The following is a 17,993-nucleotide window of genomic DNA, read 5'->3' on the forward strand; positions in this document are numbered from 1 at the left end:
ACCCCTTAAATCTACCATGTAAACTTGACATTTGTTAACTTTAACTGTATAAAACTTTCCAAGTGAATTTGGAGGTTTCACTCTGGAGCCTAGGCTGGCCTCAAATCCCCAGAAATCCCCCTTGTCTCAGTTTCTTCCACTGTAGAATCACAAACATTGAGTCACCACACCCTGCTTAGGGCATGGTGAGTTCTGACTCAAACATTCTCCAGGTAAATTGCAAGACAGATTTCCTTTCTCTCTGGAGCACACTCTCAGCACCTTTACTGAAGTCTTTGGAAAAGCAGCAGACACACACATCACAATCATGACATCTACTGATTGCTGCTGGGCTATCTCAGGAGAGGCGAGAACCTCTTTCATTGATGGGGTAGGCTGTACAGGGGCTAGGCTCTCTGATGAAGCTGAGATTGGACTGAACCTGAGACTGACTGTCCACAGCCTTTGGCAGGATTGCTACTTCCTGTCCCTTCCTGGGGGCTACTCTCCTGGAATCTAAGCTGGAGGAGGCAGATGGAGCCCAGAGTGGGTGCTTCAGTTGGAAGGGGGAACAGGAAGCCTCTTCTACAAGATCTGAAATTTCCAGGCACTCTGATCTTTGTAGTCCAGAGGGTCCATGGGATTGTAGGTGAATTTCCAGGTGCCTGTGGGGTCCTTGAATTCCAGGCTGTCCATGGGGCTGTAGGTACTGTAGCTCTGGCCTGACAAGGAGGTAGGGGATTGGGCCAGAGATGGCCCCACAGAAGGGCCTGAGAGAGGGCTGAGAGCCGGACCACCTAACTGGGGCACCATGGGAGAAAGGTAGGGATCCAGCCCACTGAAATAGGAACTTGGAGACGCATAAGCAGAGGGAGAAGAGCAGAAAGCAGAGGCAGGAGCATAGGTCATGGCATAGGGGGCTGAGGTGAGAGAGGGCCCTGAGGCCACTAGCCCAGCTCGCTGGGCCTCAGGCAAAGGAGACTCCGAGGCCGGGCTCCAAATGGACACAGTGGCCACTGCTGTGGTAGGTGAGCCTGAGGGACCAGGCAGAGATGGGCTGTAGGAATCTGAGATGCCCAGAGGGTCTGTACAAACATCTGCAGAGGGCCGTGGGGATGTGCCTGCCTTCCTCTTTGCAGGGCGAACCTTGACCTGTCCCCCTGGGGGCTGCTGCTGCTGTTTCTGCTGCTGCCGCTGCTGTCTGCATTTCGCTCTGCGATTCTTGAACCATACCTAGAAGGAGAGAGTGAAGATGAGCATGAATAAACTGGGAAAAGAGCTCAGAGTCCTCAGGTGGCAAGGGAAGACAAGGCTGATGGAAAGAGCTACAACTTACCACTCTGCACCCAACAACGGGGCAGCTCTGTCCATGAGCGGTGTACCCATCCAATCATGCACATACACATGCACACAGAAACCTACATGCACCAATCACACATATTTCATAATACAGGCAATCATACATATATACACCTATCAGTCTATGTGCATCACCTACCAACCTGATACATTCATTCATGCATTATCCTCATATATATGCATGCGGTCATACACATATACACATGCATACCTGCATGCACTCAGCCACCTACCTGATGGCGTCATGTATTATCCTCACCTATATATAAAACAATCTTGCACATATGCACACATTATATTAACATGCTCTTGCTCATGAAAATGAACAGGTAATCACACATGCAATATATCATATTTGCATATACTCATCAGCAATTTTTCATATAGATTCCATAATACCAGGGCTAGGGATGTACCTCAGTGGTAGAGCATTTGCCTGGCTCCCACACAGAACACACACAAACATACACACTTCTCTCACCCACAAATCCTCTCATTCACCTAATGATCGTGCATCAACCTTCCTCTGCTACTAAACAGAGACATCAGAGGGATTAATATTCTTCTACTGTGAGGAATATTAGTGTTACAGTACGCAAATCATACAATTGCAGCAGAAGTTCACTATGTAGCCCAGACTGGCCCAAATTCAAGGCAGTCCTCCCGCCTCTGCCTCCTACATGCTGAGATTACAGGGGTGAGTCATCACGCTTAATGTAGTATTCTAGAACAGTATGTGGAAGACGCTTGTGAAGTAGGGACACAATAGCACCGGAGTTTCGGGTTGGAATTAAAAGCACCAAGATCCGCCGGGCGGTGGTGGCGCACGCCTTTAATCCCAGCACTTGGGAGGCAGAGGCAGGTGGATCTCTGTGAGTTCGAGACCAGCCTGGTCTACAAGAGTTAGTTCCAAAAAACCACAGAGAAACCCTGTCTCGAAAAAGAAAAACAAATAAAAGCACCAAGATCCATGTGGGTCTCCTGGCTTGTGAGCTGACTTGACTGATCAAACATAGTGATGGAACAAATCCTGTGAAGCTAGGCTTGCTGAGCCAGGCCTGTTGTAAACCTGCTCTTCAGGAGGCTGACGCAGGATGATCCAAAGCTAAAGGTCTGCAGGGCTGTAGAGTGAGTTCAAGGCACGCCTGAATAACTTAGACTTTCTCACAATGCCAATGCTGCAATGGATGGCCTCACACCCATCCGCATATGCACAGGATATGCCAGTGGCTTATAAAAGAGGATGGTGAAGAGGAGGAGGAGGAGAAAAACAAAAAAGACAGGAATGAAACTAAGCAGGAAATGGAGGGGGGTCCAGGAGTAACTGGAGGGGAGGAAGGAATAGATATCTCAATACATTGTATCCATGTATGAAACTACCAAAAAAATAACTACTTACCTATAATTTTAAAATTATAATTACATCATTTCCACACTCTCCTTCCAAACCAAAGAATAATTAAAAAATAAGATAACAAAATAGTCTAGAGAAATGGCTCAGTGGTTAAGATGTGTATTGCTCTTGCCGAGGACCTGGATTCACTGCATGACTAACAACTGCCTGTAACTCCAGCTCCAGGGAATCTGATGACCTCTTCTGGTCTCCCCAGGCACTGCCCTCACACACACACATACACGAATATAATTAAAAATAAATCTCTAGTCGGGTACAGTGGTACAACACCTTTAATCCCAGCACTGAGGAGACAGAGGCAGGTGACAGAGGCAGAGTTCGAGGCCAGCCTGGTCTATAAGAGCTAGTTCTAGGACAGGCTCCAAAGTTAGAGAAACCCTGTCTCAAAAAACCAAAACAAACAAACAAAAAAGACCTAATCTCAAAAATAGTTTTAGCCAGGTGGTGGTGACCACGCCTTTAACCCAACTCCCTCCTCCTCTCCCCCTCTTCCCCCCCCCCCCACTCAGGGGGCAGTAGCAGACAGATCTCTGTGTGTTCAAGGCCAGCCTGTTCTACAAAGCAAGTTCCAGGACAGCCAGAGCTGTTACACAGAAAAATCCTGCCTTGAAAAAAGAAGGAAAAAGAGGGATGAAAGAGAAGGAGGAAGAAAAGGAGGAGAAAGAGGAGGAGGAGGAAGGAAAGAGAGAGAAAGTTAAGTGGCATAATTAGGGAAGTGAGGGATTTGGGCTATTTCATAAATGTTGTTGTTACCCTGCGGCCTCTCTGTCTGTCTTTCCTCCACCCTAGATCTGATAACGGCGCACAGATCACAGTAAGGGTCAGGAGAGGTCCAGGGTGCAGAACATCCTACCTGGACCCTGGACTCAGGCAGGTTGATCTTGAGAGCCACCTCCTCACGGGCGTACACATCCGGGTACTGGGTCTTGGAAAACAGAGCCTCCAGCTCTTCCAACTGGCTCCTGGTGAACGTGGTTCGCTCCCGTCGCTGCTTCCTGGGGGCGCCTGTGTATGAGTGAACGAAAGAACCCTCAGGTTAGCAAGCTCTGCTGACTGAATGCTCTGAGGTCCAGTGAGATGCCTGCCCAGAAGTTCTTTCTGAACACCCATCTGCCTAAACAAGGGCTGTATTTATCCCTGACCTTCTAGCACCGGCTCAATCCGCGGAGGAACTGGAGCTGCTTCCAGTCACAGATCCACAGGAGGGAACCGCTTTAAGCCCTGCAAGGATTTGCTCCTCGTTTTGTTCTCATTTCTCTCCTACCTCCTTCCCCTCCTCCTTTTCTTCCTCATCCTCTCTCTTTCTCTTCCTCTTTCTCCTCTTTCACTACAACGGGGTTTCACTACGTAGCCCAGGCTGGTCCTGAAATCCTGGGATCCAGTGATTCTCCTACCTCAGTTTCCCAAATAGCTGGGACTACATTGCGCCCTACTGAACCTTTTTTTTTTTTTTTTTTTTTTTTTTTTTTTTTTTTGGTTTTTTGAGACAGGGTTTCTCTGTGGTTTTGGAGCCTGTCCTGGAACTAGCTCTTGTAGACCAGGCTGGTCTCGAACTCACAGAGATCCTACTGAACCTTTTTATGCATAAACTCATATTCAGTTGAAGCATGATGTTGTTAATAACCAAGCACTCTGGCCCATAAAAGCGATGTCTTAGCTGAGCGATGGTGATGCACACCTTTAATTTTAATCCCAACACTTGGGAGGCAGAGGCAGGCGGATCTCTGTGAGTTCAAGGCCAGCCTGATCTGAGTGTGTACCAGGGTCTAAAGCTACAGAGAAAGCTGTCTCGAAAAACAAAAAAGGGTGATGTCTCTGTGGTTCAACTTAATGTGAAAGGAAAAAGAAAGTGGGTTAGCAAGATGGTGCAGCATGTAAAGGGGATTGTGGACAAGCCTGAGGACCTGAGTTCAGTCCCTGAGACCCACAGAGTAGAAGGAAAAAAAACTCCCAACTCATCCTCAGACCTCTACAAGAGCCATGGCACCCATGCCTGCTGCTCCCCACCCTGCACACAAACATAAATACAATGTTTTCTTTGTTCTCTAAAGAAAGAAAAGGCCAGGTCAAATGGCTCTGTCTTTAATTCCAGCACTCAGGAGGCAGAAGCAGGTCAATCTCTGAATTTATAAACCTGGTCTACATAGTGAGTTTCAGGCAAATAATGTCTGCATAGTGAGAGCCTGTCTCGGTAAATAAAAAATAAATGAATAAATAAATAAGACGGAGAAGGAAGGAAAGAAGAAAGAAAGAAAGAAAGAAAGAAAGAAAGAAAGAAAGAAAGAAAGAAAGAAAGAAAGAAAACAGTTAAATAATAAGTATCATAGTAGAGAATAATGGTGCAAAACTACAATCCCAGCCCTCTAGAGACTGAACCAGGAGGCTGGGACCAGATGTTCCTAAAAGACAAGCTGGGAAGAAGGAACACACTTACTTGAATATGGAACAGCCTGGTGCATCAGGTCCACACTGGGGCCACTCAGAGCCAAGGCGTTGACAGAATAGTGAGGCCCCGGGTTCATATATGCCATCATGATCTTCAGTGACTGAGGCCCAGAAGAGGGTACCTACAAGAGAACAGGGTGTTCAACAGTTCACTCTGCCCACCACCCAGACACTGACAAGCTGACACTCACATTCTCTTAGAACACAAGAGAGGCAGGCAGAAGGCAGATCTGTGTGCTCAAGGTCAGCCTTGTCTTCAAGATGAGTTCCAGGGCCTCACTGCGCAGCTTTAGCTGGCCTGGAACTCAGTTTGTTTATTTATTTATTTATTTATTTTGCTTATTTGTTTTGTTTTTCAAGGGAGGGTTTCTCTGTGGAGGTTGTCGTGGAACTAGCTTTGTAGGTCACGCTGGCCTCGAACTCACAGGGATCCGCCTGCCTCTGCCTCCCGAGTGCTGGGATTAAAGGCAAGTGCCACCACGCCTGGCTCTGGACCACCCAGTTCTGGAACTCAATTTGTAGATCAAGCCACAATACCCAACTTAAAAAAAATGTTTTGGTTTGTTTTTTTTTTTTTTTTTTTTTTGGTTTTGTGCAACAGGATCTCATGTAGCCTGGGCTAGCATTAAACTAGCCAAACCTGATTTGGTATTTCTGACCATCCTGTCTCCACCTCACAAGTGCTGGGACCACAGACACTAGCCATCACTCCAAATGTAGACAAAAGTGTGTCTGTATACATACATATTTTGGCTCTCCTGGAACTTGCTCTGTATTCCAGGCTAGCCTCAAACTCACAGAGATCTGCCTGTTTCTGTCTACCGAGTGTTGGGATTAAAGGCATGTGCTGCCACACCAGTATATATTGATTTTTTGAGCCAGGGTTTTACTGTTTAGTTCTGGATGTCCTGGAACTTTCTTTGTAGACCAGGGTGGCCTTGAACACACACAGATCCACCTGCCTCTGCCTCCCGAGTGCTGGGATTGAAGGCTGTGCCACTACACCCAGCTTTTATATTTTATTTTTGAAAGAAGATTTTCGATATCTCAGGTTGGCCTCAAATTTGCTAGGTCACTGAGTATGACCTTGAACTCCTGACCCTCTTGTCTCCACCTCTCAGGTGCTAAAATCTCAGGTCAGTACCACACCTGTATTATGTGGTGCTGGGTACTGAGTTCAGGTCTTCACACATGCTAGACACGCACTCTACTTAATGAGCTACATCCCCAGTTCTCACTGTTCTGCTAGTCGCCACAGGGTAGGATGGCTGGCCAGCAAGCCCCGGGTATCTGTTGGTCTGTGTTTCACCAGCACTGGGATTATAAACTCTCACCATGCTTTTTAAAATCTGGCTTCTGGGGACCAAACTCAGGTCCTCAAACTTGCACAGTCAGCAGCTTACTAAATAAGTTGTCTCTCAGAACCACCCTCAGTGAGTCCAAACTGGCCTCAAACTCACAGCAGTACTCCTGCCTCAGCATCTGGGATGACTGCCAAAGTCAAACTTTATACTAAGTGTATATGTTACATATTCTCTGGTATGTCCAAATTATAGATAATAATAGACATAAAATGTTTGTTATATATGTATTTATTATTTAATATCAAGTTTTGAACATATTGTACTACATAATATGTATATTCCAAGGATGAAATCCAGTGCTGTCAACATGCATATTATGCCATTGTTTGTGTTTTTTGAACACGGCACTAACTTTCAGCACATAATATATAAGGACTGGAAAGATGGCTCTGCAGTTTAGAACACCTGGCTGCTCCGGCAGAGGACTAGGTTCCATTCCCAGCCCCCACACGGTAACTCACATCTAACTCCTTCTTCAGAGCTCTGTGAACATGGTATGTACATGGTACACATGCATACACTAAAGCACACACACATACAAAATAAAAAGGGGGGGGACTGGAGTCAGACATAGTGTCTTTAATCCCAGTAGTCTGGAGGCAGAGGCAGGAGGATCTCTGTGAGTTTGAGGTCAAACTGATCTACAGAGTGAATTCTAGGACAGCCAGGGCTATGTAGAGAGACCCCATCTGGAAGGAGGAAAAAGAGGAGAGGGAAGGGAAGGGGGAAGGGTAGGAACTGGGAAGAAGACTAAACAGTTAAGAGCATTCATTGCTCTTCCAAAGGACCCAGGTTCAGTTCCAGGCCCCACATTGGGTGTTTCACCTATGTTCCAGAGGATTCTATGTCCTGGCTCCAAAAGCACGTTCCCACAAGCATACATATACGCATAATTTTTAGTAATGAAAATATATTCTAAAGAGCAGGGTGGGGCGGGGCGGATAAAGGGTGAGGATGCTGGAAAGTGCCTCAGGGGTTAAGAGCTCTTGCTACTCTTTCCGAAAACTCAAATTCAGTTCCAAACACTCAAATCAGAAAGCTCACAGCTGCCTGTAACTCTAGCTCCTAGGTAGTCAATGTCTTCCTCTGGCCTCTGTAGGCACCCTCACTCATTTGCATATATACACCAATAATATTTTTTTCATTTTTCAACACAGGATTTCTCTGTGTAACAGTCCTCGCTGTCCTAGAACTCACAGGCTAGCGTCAAACTCAGAGATCTGCCTGCCTCTGAAATGCTAGGATTAAAGGCGTGCGCCACCACCGCCTGCTTCACAAATAACCTTTTTAATCTTAATAATAATAATAAATGCTAGCACATGGGCTGGAAAGGTTAAGAACATTTGTTACACCATACAGCCCTGAGGACCTGAGTTCAGATCCATCACCAAAGTTAAAAGCCCAGCTTGCTGGGTGTGGTGATGTATGACGTAAACCCCAGCACTTGGGCTGGAGAGATGGCTCAGTGGTTAAGAGCACTGGCTGCTCTTCCAGAGGTCCGGAGCTCAATCCTCAACATGCACACGGTGGCTCACAACCATCTGTAATGGGGTCTGATTCCCTCCTCTTGTAGGCGTGAAACCGAGCGCTCATGCACATAAAATAATCTTTGTGAGTTCAAGGACAGCTCCATCTACATGGTGAGTTCCAGGACAGCCAGAGCTACAGCAAGACTCTTCTTTCTCAAAAAAAAAAGCGGGGGGGGGGGGGGGGGGGCAGGCTTAATGCCATGAACTCCTCTAACCCTAAGGCTGTGAGAGGCAGACACGCAGACACAAAACAATCACCAGGGCTTGCTGACTCTCAGCCCAGATCCAGGCTCAGGGAGAGTGATAGACGACAGCTGGTGTCCCCACAGGCGTGCACAGCTCCCGACCCACATGAGCATACACCACACACACACACACAAAAACTAAGGCTCGGGGAGTAAAGCATGCTGCCGAGCCAGACAACCCGAGTTGGTTTCCCAGTACCCGCATGGTGGAACAGTGGTTCTCAACTTTCCTAATGCCGCTACCTTTTAACAGTTCCTCATGTCGTGACCCCCAACCATAAGACACTGTGATTTTGCTACTCTTATATCTGATATGCAGGATATCAGGCATGTGACCCAGTGGAAGGGTCTTTTGACGCCTCCCAAGGGGATCATGACTCACAGGTGGTAGGAGAGAACCGGCTCCTGCAAGTCATTCTCTGACCTACAGCCAGAACCACCTGCTAGCACACTGTGGGACCCTCCTCCCTCCCAGTCGAGGTGTGGAGGCTGACCCTGTCTCAGTAATGACAGCAGAAGGCCAGTGGTGTGGGTCAGCTGGCACAGAGCTTGCCTTGAATGTGCAAAGCCCTGGGTTCAGTCCCCAGCAACTCATAATCTGAGCATGGTGGCACACACCTATAATTCTAGAACTCAGAAGATGGAGGCTGGAGGGTCAAGGACATTCTAGGCTACTTACATGTTGGAGGCCACCCTGGGATACATGAGACCTTGTCTCCAAAGTGGGGAGGGGGGGCTGAGAAAATGGTGAAGAGATAAGAATGCATACCGCAAAAGCAAGGGAACCTGAGTTCACTTCCTAGCAAAAAGCCAGGCATGACTGCACATACCTGTAATTATAGCATTAGTAGGGCCAAGATAGGTGGATCCAAAGAGCTGGCTACACAGATGGCTTAGTCAAATGTCCAGCTTCCAGCACAGTGAGACCTTATCTCAAGGGAACAAGGCAGAGGTAATGGAGGAAATATTGATGTCAACCTCTGGCCTCCATATATGAAGACACATTCAAATATATGCACATACTTATGTGCACACATTACACACACACACACAAACAGACGTACTTGAGAAGAATCCCAGCAATCTGCAGGTGGAGACAGAAGGATCATTTCCCAGCTGTTAGCAAACTCAAGACCAGCCTGGGCTACAAGAGACTGCTTTAAAAATAAACAAGAGCTGGGCGGTGGTGGTGCACACCTTTACTCCCAGCACTCAGGAGGCAGAGGCAGGCGGATCTCTGTGAGTTTGAGACCAGCCTGGTCTACAAGAGCTAGTTCCAAGACAGGCAACAAAGCTACAGAGAAACCTTGTCTCGAAAAAGATAAAAAAATAAAAAATAAAAATAAACAAATAAGTAAGAAGTCAGGCATGATGGCCCACACCTTTAATCCCAGCACTAAGGAGGCAGAGGCAGGTGGATCTCTGTGTAAGTTTAAAGCCAATCTGGTCTATAGAGCAAGTTCCAGGACAGCTAGAGCTGTTACACAGATACAAAACCCTCGAAAACTCAAACCAATAAACAAATAAATATAAAACTAAAAAAAGATGACAAATGCTGCAGTATTAGCTGAACTTTGCCATTACTTTCTTTTTCCTTAATATTATGTGTATGTGTTTTGTCTATATGTATGTCTATGCACCATATGCATGTATCAGCAGAAACCAGAAGTGGGTGTTGGATCCTCAGGAACTTGAGTTACAAGACAGTTGTGACAGTTGGCGTCACATTGACAGAGATCTGCCTGTCTCTACCTCTCAAGCATTAAAATTAAAGGCATACACCACTATCCCCTGCTACATGTCTCTATAATTTTTTTTGAATGACCACAGACCCTAAATAATCTGCTATAACCATTGAGGCAAAACATGTCGCTAGTCAGACGCAGTGTCTCACAACACTTACAAACACTCGAGAAGAATCCCAGCACTCTGCAGGTGGAGACAGAAGGATCGAAAGTTCAAGGTCATTTCCCAGCTATATAGCAAACTCAAGACCAGCCTGGGCTACAAGAGACTGCTTTAACAATAAACAAATAAATAAAAAGCCAGGCGTGTGATGGCACACCTTTAATGCCAGCACTTGGGAGGCAGAGACAGGTGTGTCTCAGTGAGTTTGAGGCCAAGCCTGGTCTACAGAGTGAGTTCCAGGACAGCCAAGGATATACATAGAAATCCTGTCTCGAAAAACAGGAAAAAACAAACAAAAAACCTCTGAGACCTACATGGTGGAAGGAGAGAACTGACTCCTACAAATTGTTCACAGGGAAGTCAGGACACAAGTATACACATACTCACATACATGTGCGCACATACACAAGCGCACACACACAGTATGATATATATATGTATATATATATGTATATATATATATATAATGTGTGCTTTAAAAACAGACAAAAAATTCAGAAGAGTTGAAAAAAACAAGTGGGCATAGTAGTGCACAAAGACCAGGAATTTGAGACCAGCCTCAGTTACACAACAAGTTCAAAGCTACCCTGCACTCCATAAGACCCCATCTCAAAATAAAATAAAGGTGGGGGGAGATGACTCAGTGGGTAAAGCATGTGTTCTGCATCCATGAGGATCTGAGTTCAGCTCCCCAGCACCCAGATAAAAGCTGGGTGCAGAGATCTGAACATGTAACCCCTGTGTAGGGGGAGCAGAGACACACAAATCCACGGGACTCACTGGCAAACTAGCCTCGGCTCAATGGGGACGTCCACGTTTAGTGTCAGACATTGTCTAGAGTGGGCTGGGTGCTGTGGTGGACATCTTAAAATCCAACACTCAGGTGGCAGGGGCAGGGGGATTCCTTAAGGATCAAGGCCAACCTGGTCTACATAGAAAATTCTAGGGAAAATATAACAGGAGGAGAGTATTTAGGAAAACATCCAAAAATGTCAGTTTCTGGGTTCCACAGTCACTCTCTCACAAATACACATACGCAACACACATTGTACACATACATGCATACACACACTCACACATCGGGGATATGTGCTAAGATGGGACATTCCGCCTCTGAACATCCTCAGAGTATTAAATCCATTCACCCTAAAAGCCACTTCTGGATCAGAACTGGTCCCCAGCTATAACCTCACTCCCTCCTACTGTGGTCCTGCTTCCCCATGCACTCCCTAGATTCTCTACCCTATATTAACTGTTCAGATAACATCTCAGATCCATCTTCCAGTCAAACTGTACCATGCTCTGAAAACACAGCTAAGACTATAATGCCCTTCTTTCTTCTCTCTCTTCCTCTCTCTTCTTTGGTCTGCTCAGCCTCATCCACCAAAGACTCACCTTTGGGAAGAAGAAATGGGGACTATGCTGGTGGCCCAGGACCTGGAGGGTGTCATCAGACAACAGGGACTAGAGGAAATAGTTCCCCTCCTGTGGGGCGACTTTAATCCTGAGCAGAGACTGATGTCATCTACCGTGGCCTAGATCTCGAAGGGTAATCCCAGCCAAGATGCGGGACTGACTAGGCAACAGGAGGTGACATTGGCTGGGGGAAGGGCACTGTCTGCTTAATCCCACCCTGTCACCACCCCCACAGTGACATCTTGGCAATTAAGGTTGATGAGGGAGGGAGGGAGGGAGGGAGGGAGGGAGGGAGGGAGGGAGGGAGGGAGGGAGGGAGGGAGGGAGGGAGGGAAGGCTCAACTCCTGCCTACAACCAGGAGCTGCCACTCTTTCCTGAGGTCTCCCACTTTAGCTACCATCTGGAAAGAAATGTCTTCAAAAGCACAGAGAGGAGTGTACAGTGCCCCTGGGAGACTGAGAAATGAGATGCACAGGTTTTTCTGGTTTGCTCTCTGTAGCCCAGTCTAGTTTTGAACTTGTAAGTCTCCTGGCTCCGCTGGAATAGCTAGGATGACATACCTCTGCCACTAGCCCTGGATGAGAGAACTAGTTCAGATAAGTAGTTCTTCGTGCTTCTCCTTTTTCTAACCTCCCCCATCTTTGCCTTGATCTCATTTGACATTAAATTCCTTCCTCTTCCTTCTCATTACCTTCTCTTTGGGGTCTCCTGTGACTCAGATCCTTCTCCCTTTGGGCCTCAGGCTATACAGTTCTCGTTATCAGCCTGTGTGCCAGTCAGGGCATCCTATGATTCCTCCACTAATCCATCTCTGTTTCTCTCTCTCCCTCCCCCTCAGCCATTAGAGGCTGTCCCTCTATTGCTCTAATCTCTGTCTGTCTCTGCATCACTACTTCTGTCCTTTCCTCTCTCGGTCCCTTCGTGTCTTTGTCTCTGCCTCTGCATGTGTGTCTCTCTGCCTCTGCATGTGTGTCTCTCTGTCTCTGCATGTGTGTCTCTCTGCCTCTGCATGTGTGTCTCTCTGCCTCTGCATGTGTGTCTCTCTGCCTCTGCATGTGTGTCTCTCTGTCTCTGCATGTGTGTCTCTCTGTCTCTGTCTGCCAAGTGTCTAATTGCTTGCCTCTGGCTATCTCTCTGTGTCTCTCTGATTCTGCCTTTTTCTCCCTGTCTCTCTTTCTCTCAGTCATTTTGTCTCTCACTATCTCTGTATATCTCTGACTGCCCCTCTGTGTCTGTTTTGTTTAGATTTATTTATTTTTATCCTTATGTCTTTTGGATATTGTGTCTGTACACCCTGTGCAAGCATGGTCCCTGAAGAGGCCAGAAGAGAGCATCAGATGTCCTAAAACTGGAATGACAGGCATCTATAAGCTACCATTAGATATGGGAATGGAACCAAGATCTTCTGGAGGAGCCCCTGTGCTCTTAACCGCTCAGCCATCTCTCTGGTCCCTCTTTGTGTCTCTGTGTCTTTGACTCTCTGTCTTTCGTTCCCTTTGTAAGTTAATTTTGCATCCTTTTTCTCCTTTTCCATCTCTCACTGTGTTTCTCTCCCTTTTTTTCTCTGCCTCTGTCTGTGGGCTCCTCCCTCACTTTGCTGTCCTTCTGCGGGTCCACTCAAGCCCGAAACTGCAGCTTGGTCTCAGAGCCTCTGCCTGCTTCTTATGCTAAAGGTTCCCATTGCTGCTCCTGCGCCCCCACCCCACCCTCGGAAACACACACACCATCCTGCCGTCTCTCCCGTTAGTAGTCCCCTCCCTTGGTTTTTCTGTGTCCCTCCAGGTATTAATACCTCCCTGAGTTCCTGTTCCGTCTCAGATCTGTTCTACTTCTCTGAACACAGCCACACACCCAAACACAAACACAGCCAAACACATATATTCTATAATCCCTGCTCACCACTGGGTCACTGCCCGTCAGGAGGGGCCCTCCCCCCTCCTTCACAGACCCCTGCTAGGGGAGATTAGGGCCTCTGGGCCAGAAGGGGAATCAGAACAGATCTCATTAGCAGAATGACAAGGAGGAGGAGTTGTATGACGCCCAGAGCCCTGTCAGGAGGCTCAGCAGGGGAGGAAGTCTGGCCCTGCAGACAGGGGTCCTTCAGGATAGTGGCTCTCCGTCATCTCTGGATTTCTAGCCTAAGTCCAAGTAGAAAGCATTTGCAATAAGTGGGTTTTCTGGTTTCGTTTGGGTTTTTGTTGTTCTTGTTGTTGTTTTTGTTTTTTGGTTGGTTGTTTTGGGGGTTTTGTTCATCCGTTTGGTAGGTTAGTTGATTGGTTGGCTGGTTTGGTTTTTGTTTTTTAGTTTATTGTTGCTTTTTTGTTGTTCTTGTTTTGAGAAAAATGAAAAGAATGAAAAGAAGGCTGGAATTAGAAATTCTGATATAAACAAGGCCCTAGGTTCAAACTCTATGTTGCTGAAAAAAAAAATGTTTAAGGCAGTAGTGGGGCACACCTTTAACTCCAGAAGAGGCAGACGGATCTCTGTGAGTTCAAGATCCGCCTGGTATTAGAATGAGTTCCAGGACAGCCAGAACTACACAGTAAAATCCTGCTTTGAAGAATAGAGAGAGAGAGAGAGAGAGAGAGAGAGAGAGAGAGAGAGAGAGAGAGAGAGAGAGAGAGTGTTTTGGCTTGATCTCCTCCAGGGTTATCTTAGTTCTGGATGCCTCTACCCAAATTATTGAAATGTGTCCCCTCTCTATAGGGGCTGTCTTTTCACCCGGAATTATGAGTTCATTATGTCTGTGTTTTGATTAACTACACTCTTTGCTTGTTTATTTAGGGAAACTGTGGTGCTCTTATGAGAGTCAAAGACAACCTACAGAAGTCAACTCTGTTCTTCCCCATTGCGGTTCTGGGGATGGAACACAGTGGCCAAGCTTGGTGGCAAGTACCTTTGCCTGATGAGCCATCTCACTGGCCCTGGCACGTGTGTTCAATGGGACACTGCTGGAGGTTTGAAGATAAGAGTGGAGCAGGGGCGCTGGAGAGATGACTCAGCAGTTAAGAACACTGACTGCTCTTCCAGAGGACCGGGATTCAATTCCCAACACCCACACGGCAGCTCACAACTGTCTGTAACTCCAGTTCCAGGGACCCAACACCCTCACACAGACATACATGCAGGCAAATCACGAATGCACATAAAAAAAATAATAAAATAAGATAAATTATTTATTAAAAAAAAAGAGAGAAAGAGGAGCAGGCTGGATCAGCTTGAGGAAGCCCTCCCTGGTGGCTCCAAGGTTCCCATGGTGAGACTGGAAAGCACAGAGAAGGCACAAGTGGCTGTTATCTTTCCCAGAACTCCTGCCTAGACTTTCTGGACCTTGCCCCATCCATGAACAGACCTCCACAGATAGCCCCAGGACCTCAGAGATTTCTGGAAACACATTCTTTTGGCCTGGTTGGTTAGGTGGGTTTTTTGTTACTGTTTTGTAGTGCTGGGAATCAAACCTCAAAGCAATGCCTCCTTTCTGTTTGTATGTGGTTTTTTTGAGGCAAGTTTCTCATATATAGCCCTGGCTCACCTAAATGTGCCTATATAGATCAAGTTAGCCTAGAATTTACAGAGATCTATCTGCTTCTGCCTTTCCAGTATTGGGATTAAAGGTGTATGCCTCCCACATCGGGCAAGGAATTACTTTTTTTTTTCTTTTACTGAAAATAGATTTTTTTTCTCATATATCCTAATTATTTCCCCTCACTCTATTCCTCCCAGTTCCATCCCACCTCCCTTCCCATCTGGATCCATTCCCTTTCTGTCTCTCATTGGAAAACAAACAGGTGAAGCTGGAGAGATGGCTCAGCAGTTAAGAACATTGGTTGCCCTTCCAGAGGACGAGGGTTCAATTCCCAGTACCCATACGGCAGCTCATAGTCGTCTGTAACTCAAGTTCCAGTGAATCTGACTTCCTCACACTGACATACACGTAAGCCAAATACTAACACATGTAAAAATTAAATGAATTTTTTAAAATCCTGATTCCTAGTGTGGTCTCACACACACACACACACACACACACACACACACCGTAAACTAGAAGAAGGAGGAGGAGGAAGAAGAAGCAATCAGACTTTTTTTTTTTTTTTTTGGTTTTTCGAGAAAAGGTTTTCACTGTAGCTTTGGAGCCTGTCCTGGAACTCATTCTGTAGACCAGGCTGGTCTCGAACCCACAGAGACGCACCTGGCACCACCACCATCTGGCGCAAACAGGCTTTTACAGGACAACAATAAAATAAACTATAGTAAGATAAAACTAAACATCAGAATTGGATGAAAGAAACAAAGAGAAGAAAAAGAGCCCAAGAGAAAGAAAAGAAACAGACGGGATTCGTTCCCACACTATAACAAGAGTGACGGTTCCATGTAGGCACTGGCTCAACATCTCCATGTTCAATGAGTTTGTAGGTGTTGTCTTCAGCAGTGGGGTCTTGCCATCGCTTTATGGAGAGCTACTATAGTCTCTGGAATAGCCTAGGTTGTTTGGGGATTCCCCTTTGACCAAGAACTCAACTGAAGTCAGGTGGTGGTGGCAAACACCTTTAATTCCAGCACTCAGGAGGCAGAGGCAGACAGATCGAGGCCAGCCTGGTCTACAGAGCGAGTTCCAGGACAAGCATGAAAGCTACAGAAAAACCCTGTCGTTAGATGTAACCCAGTCCTGGTACTGGAAACTTCATCTGCGACAAGAAATGGCCGGTTGGGACTCCGTCTCCCCCATCGTTTGGCAGTTCCGTTTCAATCACCTTCTTATATGGAGACCTTTTACGCTGCTCCTACTGTGTTAGCTTCCCACACCACCCCTCAAGTGGCCCTTAATTTCAGCTGTCTCTCCCTTTATTTCCCTGTCCCCTCTACTTCCTCACGACCTTCCCATTCCAGACGCCCCCATTCCCATCCATCCATAAATATCTATTCTATTCCTCTTTCCTATTGGGATCTATTCCCAGGCCAGTCCCTTACTCTGTACCTAACCTCTGTGATTCTATAGATTGTAGCTTGGTTATCATTGATTTAAAAGCTAATATCCACATATAAACAAATAAATGCCATATTTCTCTTTCTGGGTCTGGGATACCCCACTCTCAGGAGATGATTTTTTTCTAGTTCCATCCATTTACCTGTGAATTTTATGATTTTATTTTTAATAACTGAATAATACTCCAATTTGCAAATGTACCATATTTCCTTTATTCCTTCTTCTGTTGAGGACCATCTAGGTTGTTTCAAATTTCTGACTATTATGGCTAGAATGGCAATGTATATGGTTGAACAAGTGTCTCTGTAGTACAATGAAGTGTCCTTAGGGTATATGCCCATGAGTGGTATAGTTTTTTGAGTTCTTTATATATTTTGCATAGGAGTCCTATATCAGATGTGGAATTGGTAAAATTCTTTTCCCATCCTGTAGGCTGTCCCTTTGTCCAAATAAAGGTGACCTTTATTGAAGCTTTTCAGTTTTATGAGGTCCCACTTATTAACTGCTGATCTTAGTGCCTGTGGTACCATTTTTTTTTTTTTTTTTTTTTGGTTTGGTTTTTCAAGACAGGGTTTCTCTGTGGCTTTGGAGTCTGTCCTGGAACTAGCTCTGTAGACCAGGATGGCCTCGAACTCCCATAGATTGAGTTCAAGGTTTTATGTTGAGGTCTTTGATCCATTTGAAATTGAGTTTTGTGCAGGGTGATAAATATAGATCTATTTGCATTTTTCTGCATGCAGAATTCAGTTTAACCATCACCATTTGTTAAACATACTGATGTGCCCCTGTGTGTGTGTATGTATGTATGTATGTATGTATCTTTCTTTCTTTTTTTCTCTCTTTCTTTCTTTCTTTTGGTTTTTCAAGATAGATTTTTCACTGTATAACAGCCCCAGGCTGTCCTAGAACTCACAGAGATCTGCCTGCTTCTGCCTCCCAAGGGCTGGGATTTAAGGTGAGCATCACCAACTCCAGTTATTTCTGGCTTCTTTATCAAAAATAAGGTATTTATAGGCATGTGAATTTATGTCTGGGTCTTTTTCTTTTTTTTTCTTTTTTTTTTTGTTTTTTTGACACAGGGTTTCTTTGTAGCTTTGAAGCCTGTCCTGAAACTACCTCTTGTAGACCAGGTTGGCCTCAAACTCATAGAGATCCACCTGCTTCTGCCTCCCAAGTGCTGAGATTCAAGGTGTGTGCCACCTCAGCCTGTCTAAAGATTTAGTTATTTAAGCCGGGCGGTGGTGGCGCACGCCTTTAATCCCAGCACTTGGGAGGCAGAGGCAGGTGAATCTCTGTGAGTTCGAGACCAGCCTGGTCTACAAGAGCTAGTTCCAGGACAGGCTCCAAAA

At 46.0% G+C, this 17,993-nt stretch overlaps 1 protein-coding gene across 1 annotated transcript; it reads right to left on the reverse strand.

Moving 5' to 3' along the window:
• Positions 1-564: 564 nt before the first annotated feature.
• Crx (cone-rod homeobox) lies at positions 565-5,313 on the reverse strand. Its single transcript, XM_057762893.1, has 3 exons — positions 5,187-5,313; positions 3,606-3,757; positions 565-1,212 (listed from the first exon to the last, which is right to left on the reverse strand). Exons 1-3 carry the CDS (start codon positions 5,284-5,286, stop codon positions 565-567), a joined length of 900 nt encoding a protein of 299 aa, XP_057618876.1. The 5' UTR covers positions 5,287-5,313.
• Between the last annotated feature and the right edge of the window lie 12,680 nt (positions 5,314-17,993).

The sequence above is a fragment of the Chionomys nivalis genome, chromosome 2 (genome assembly GCF_950005125.1).
Source record: "Chionomys nivalis chromosome 2, mChiNiv1.1, whole genome shotgun sequence".
Classification (NCBI taxonomy): domain Eukaryota; kingdom Metazoa; phylum Chordata; class Mammalia; order Rodentia; family Cricetidae; genus Chionomys; species Chionomys nivalis.

Coding starts and splice junctions, on each gene's coding strand:
- Crx (XM_057762893.1), bottom strand. CDS start 5,286: ATGATGGCATATATGAACCCGGGGCCTCACTATTCTGTCAACGCCTTG. Junction 3,758..5,186: donor CCAGGCTGTTCCATATTCAA/GTAAGTGTGTTC, acceptor ACTCATACACAG/GCGCCCCCAGGAAGCAGCGA. Junction 1,213..3,605: donor TGCCTGAGTCCAGGGTCCAG/GTAGGATGTTCT, acceptor CTCTCCTTCTAG/GTATGGTTCAAGAATCGCAG.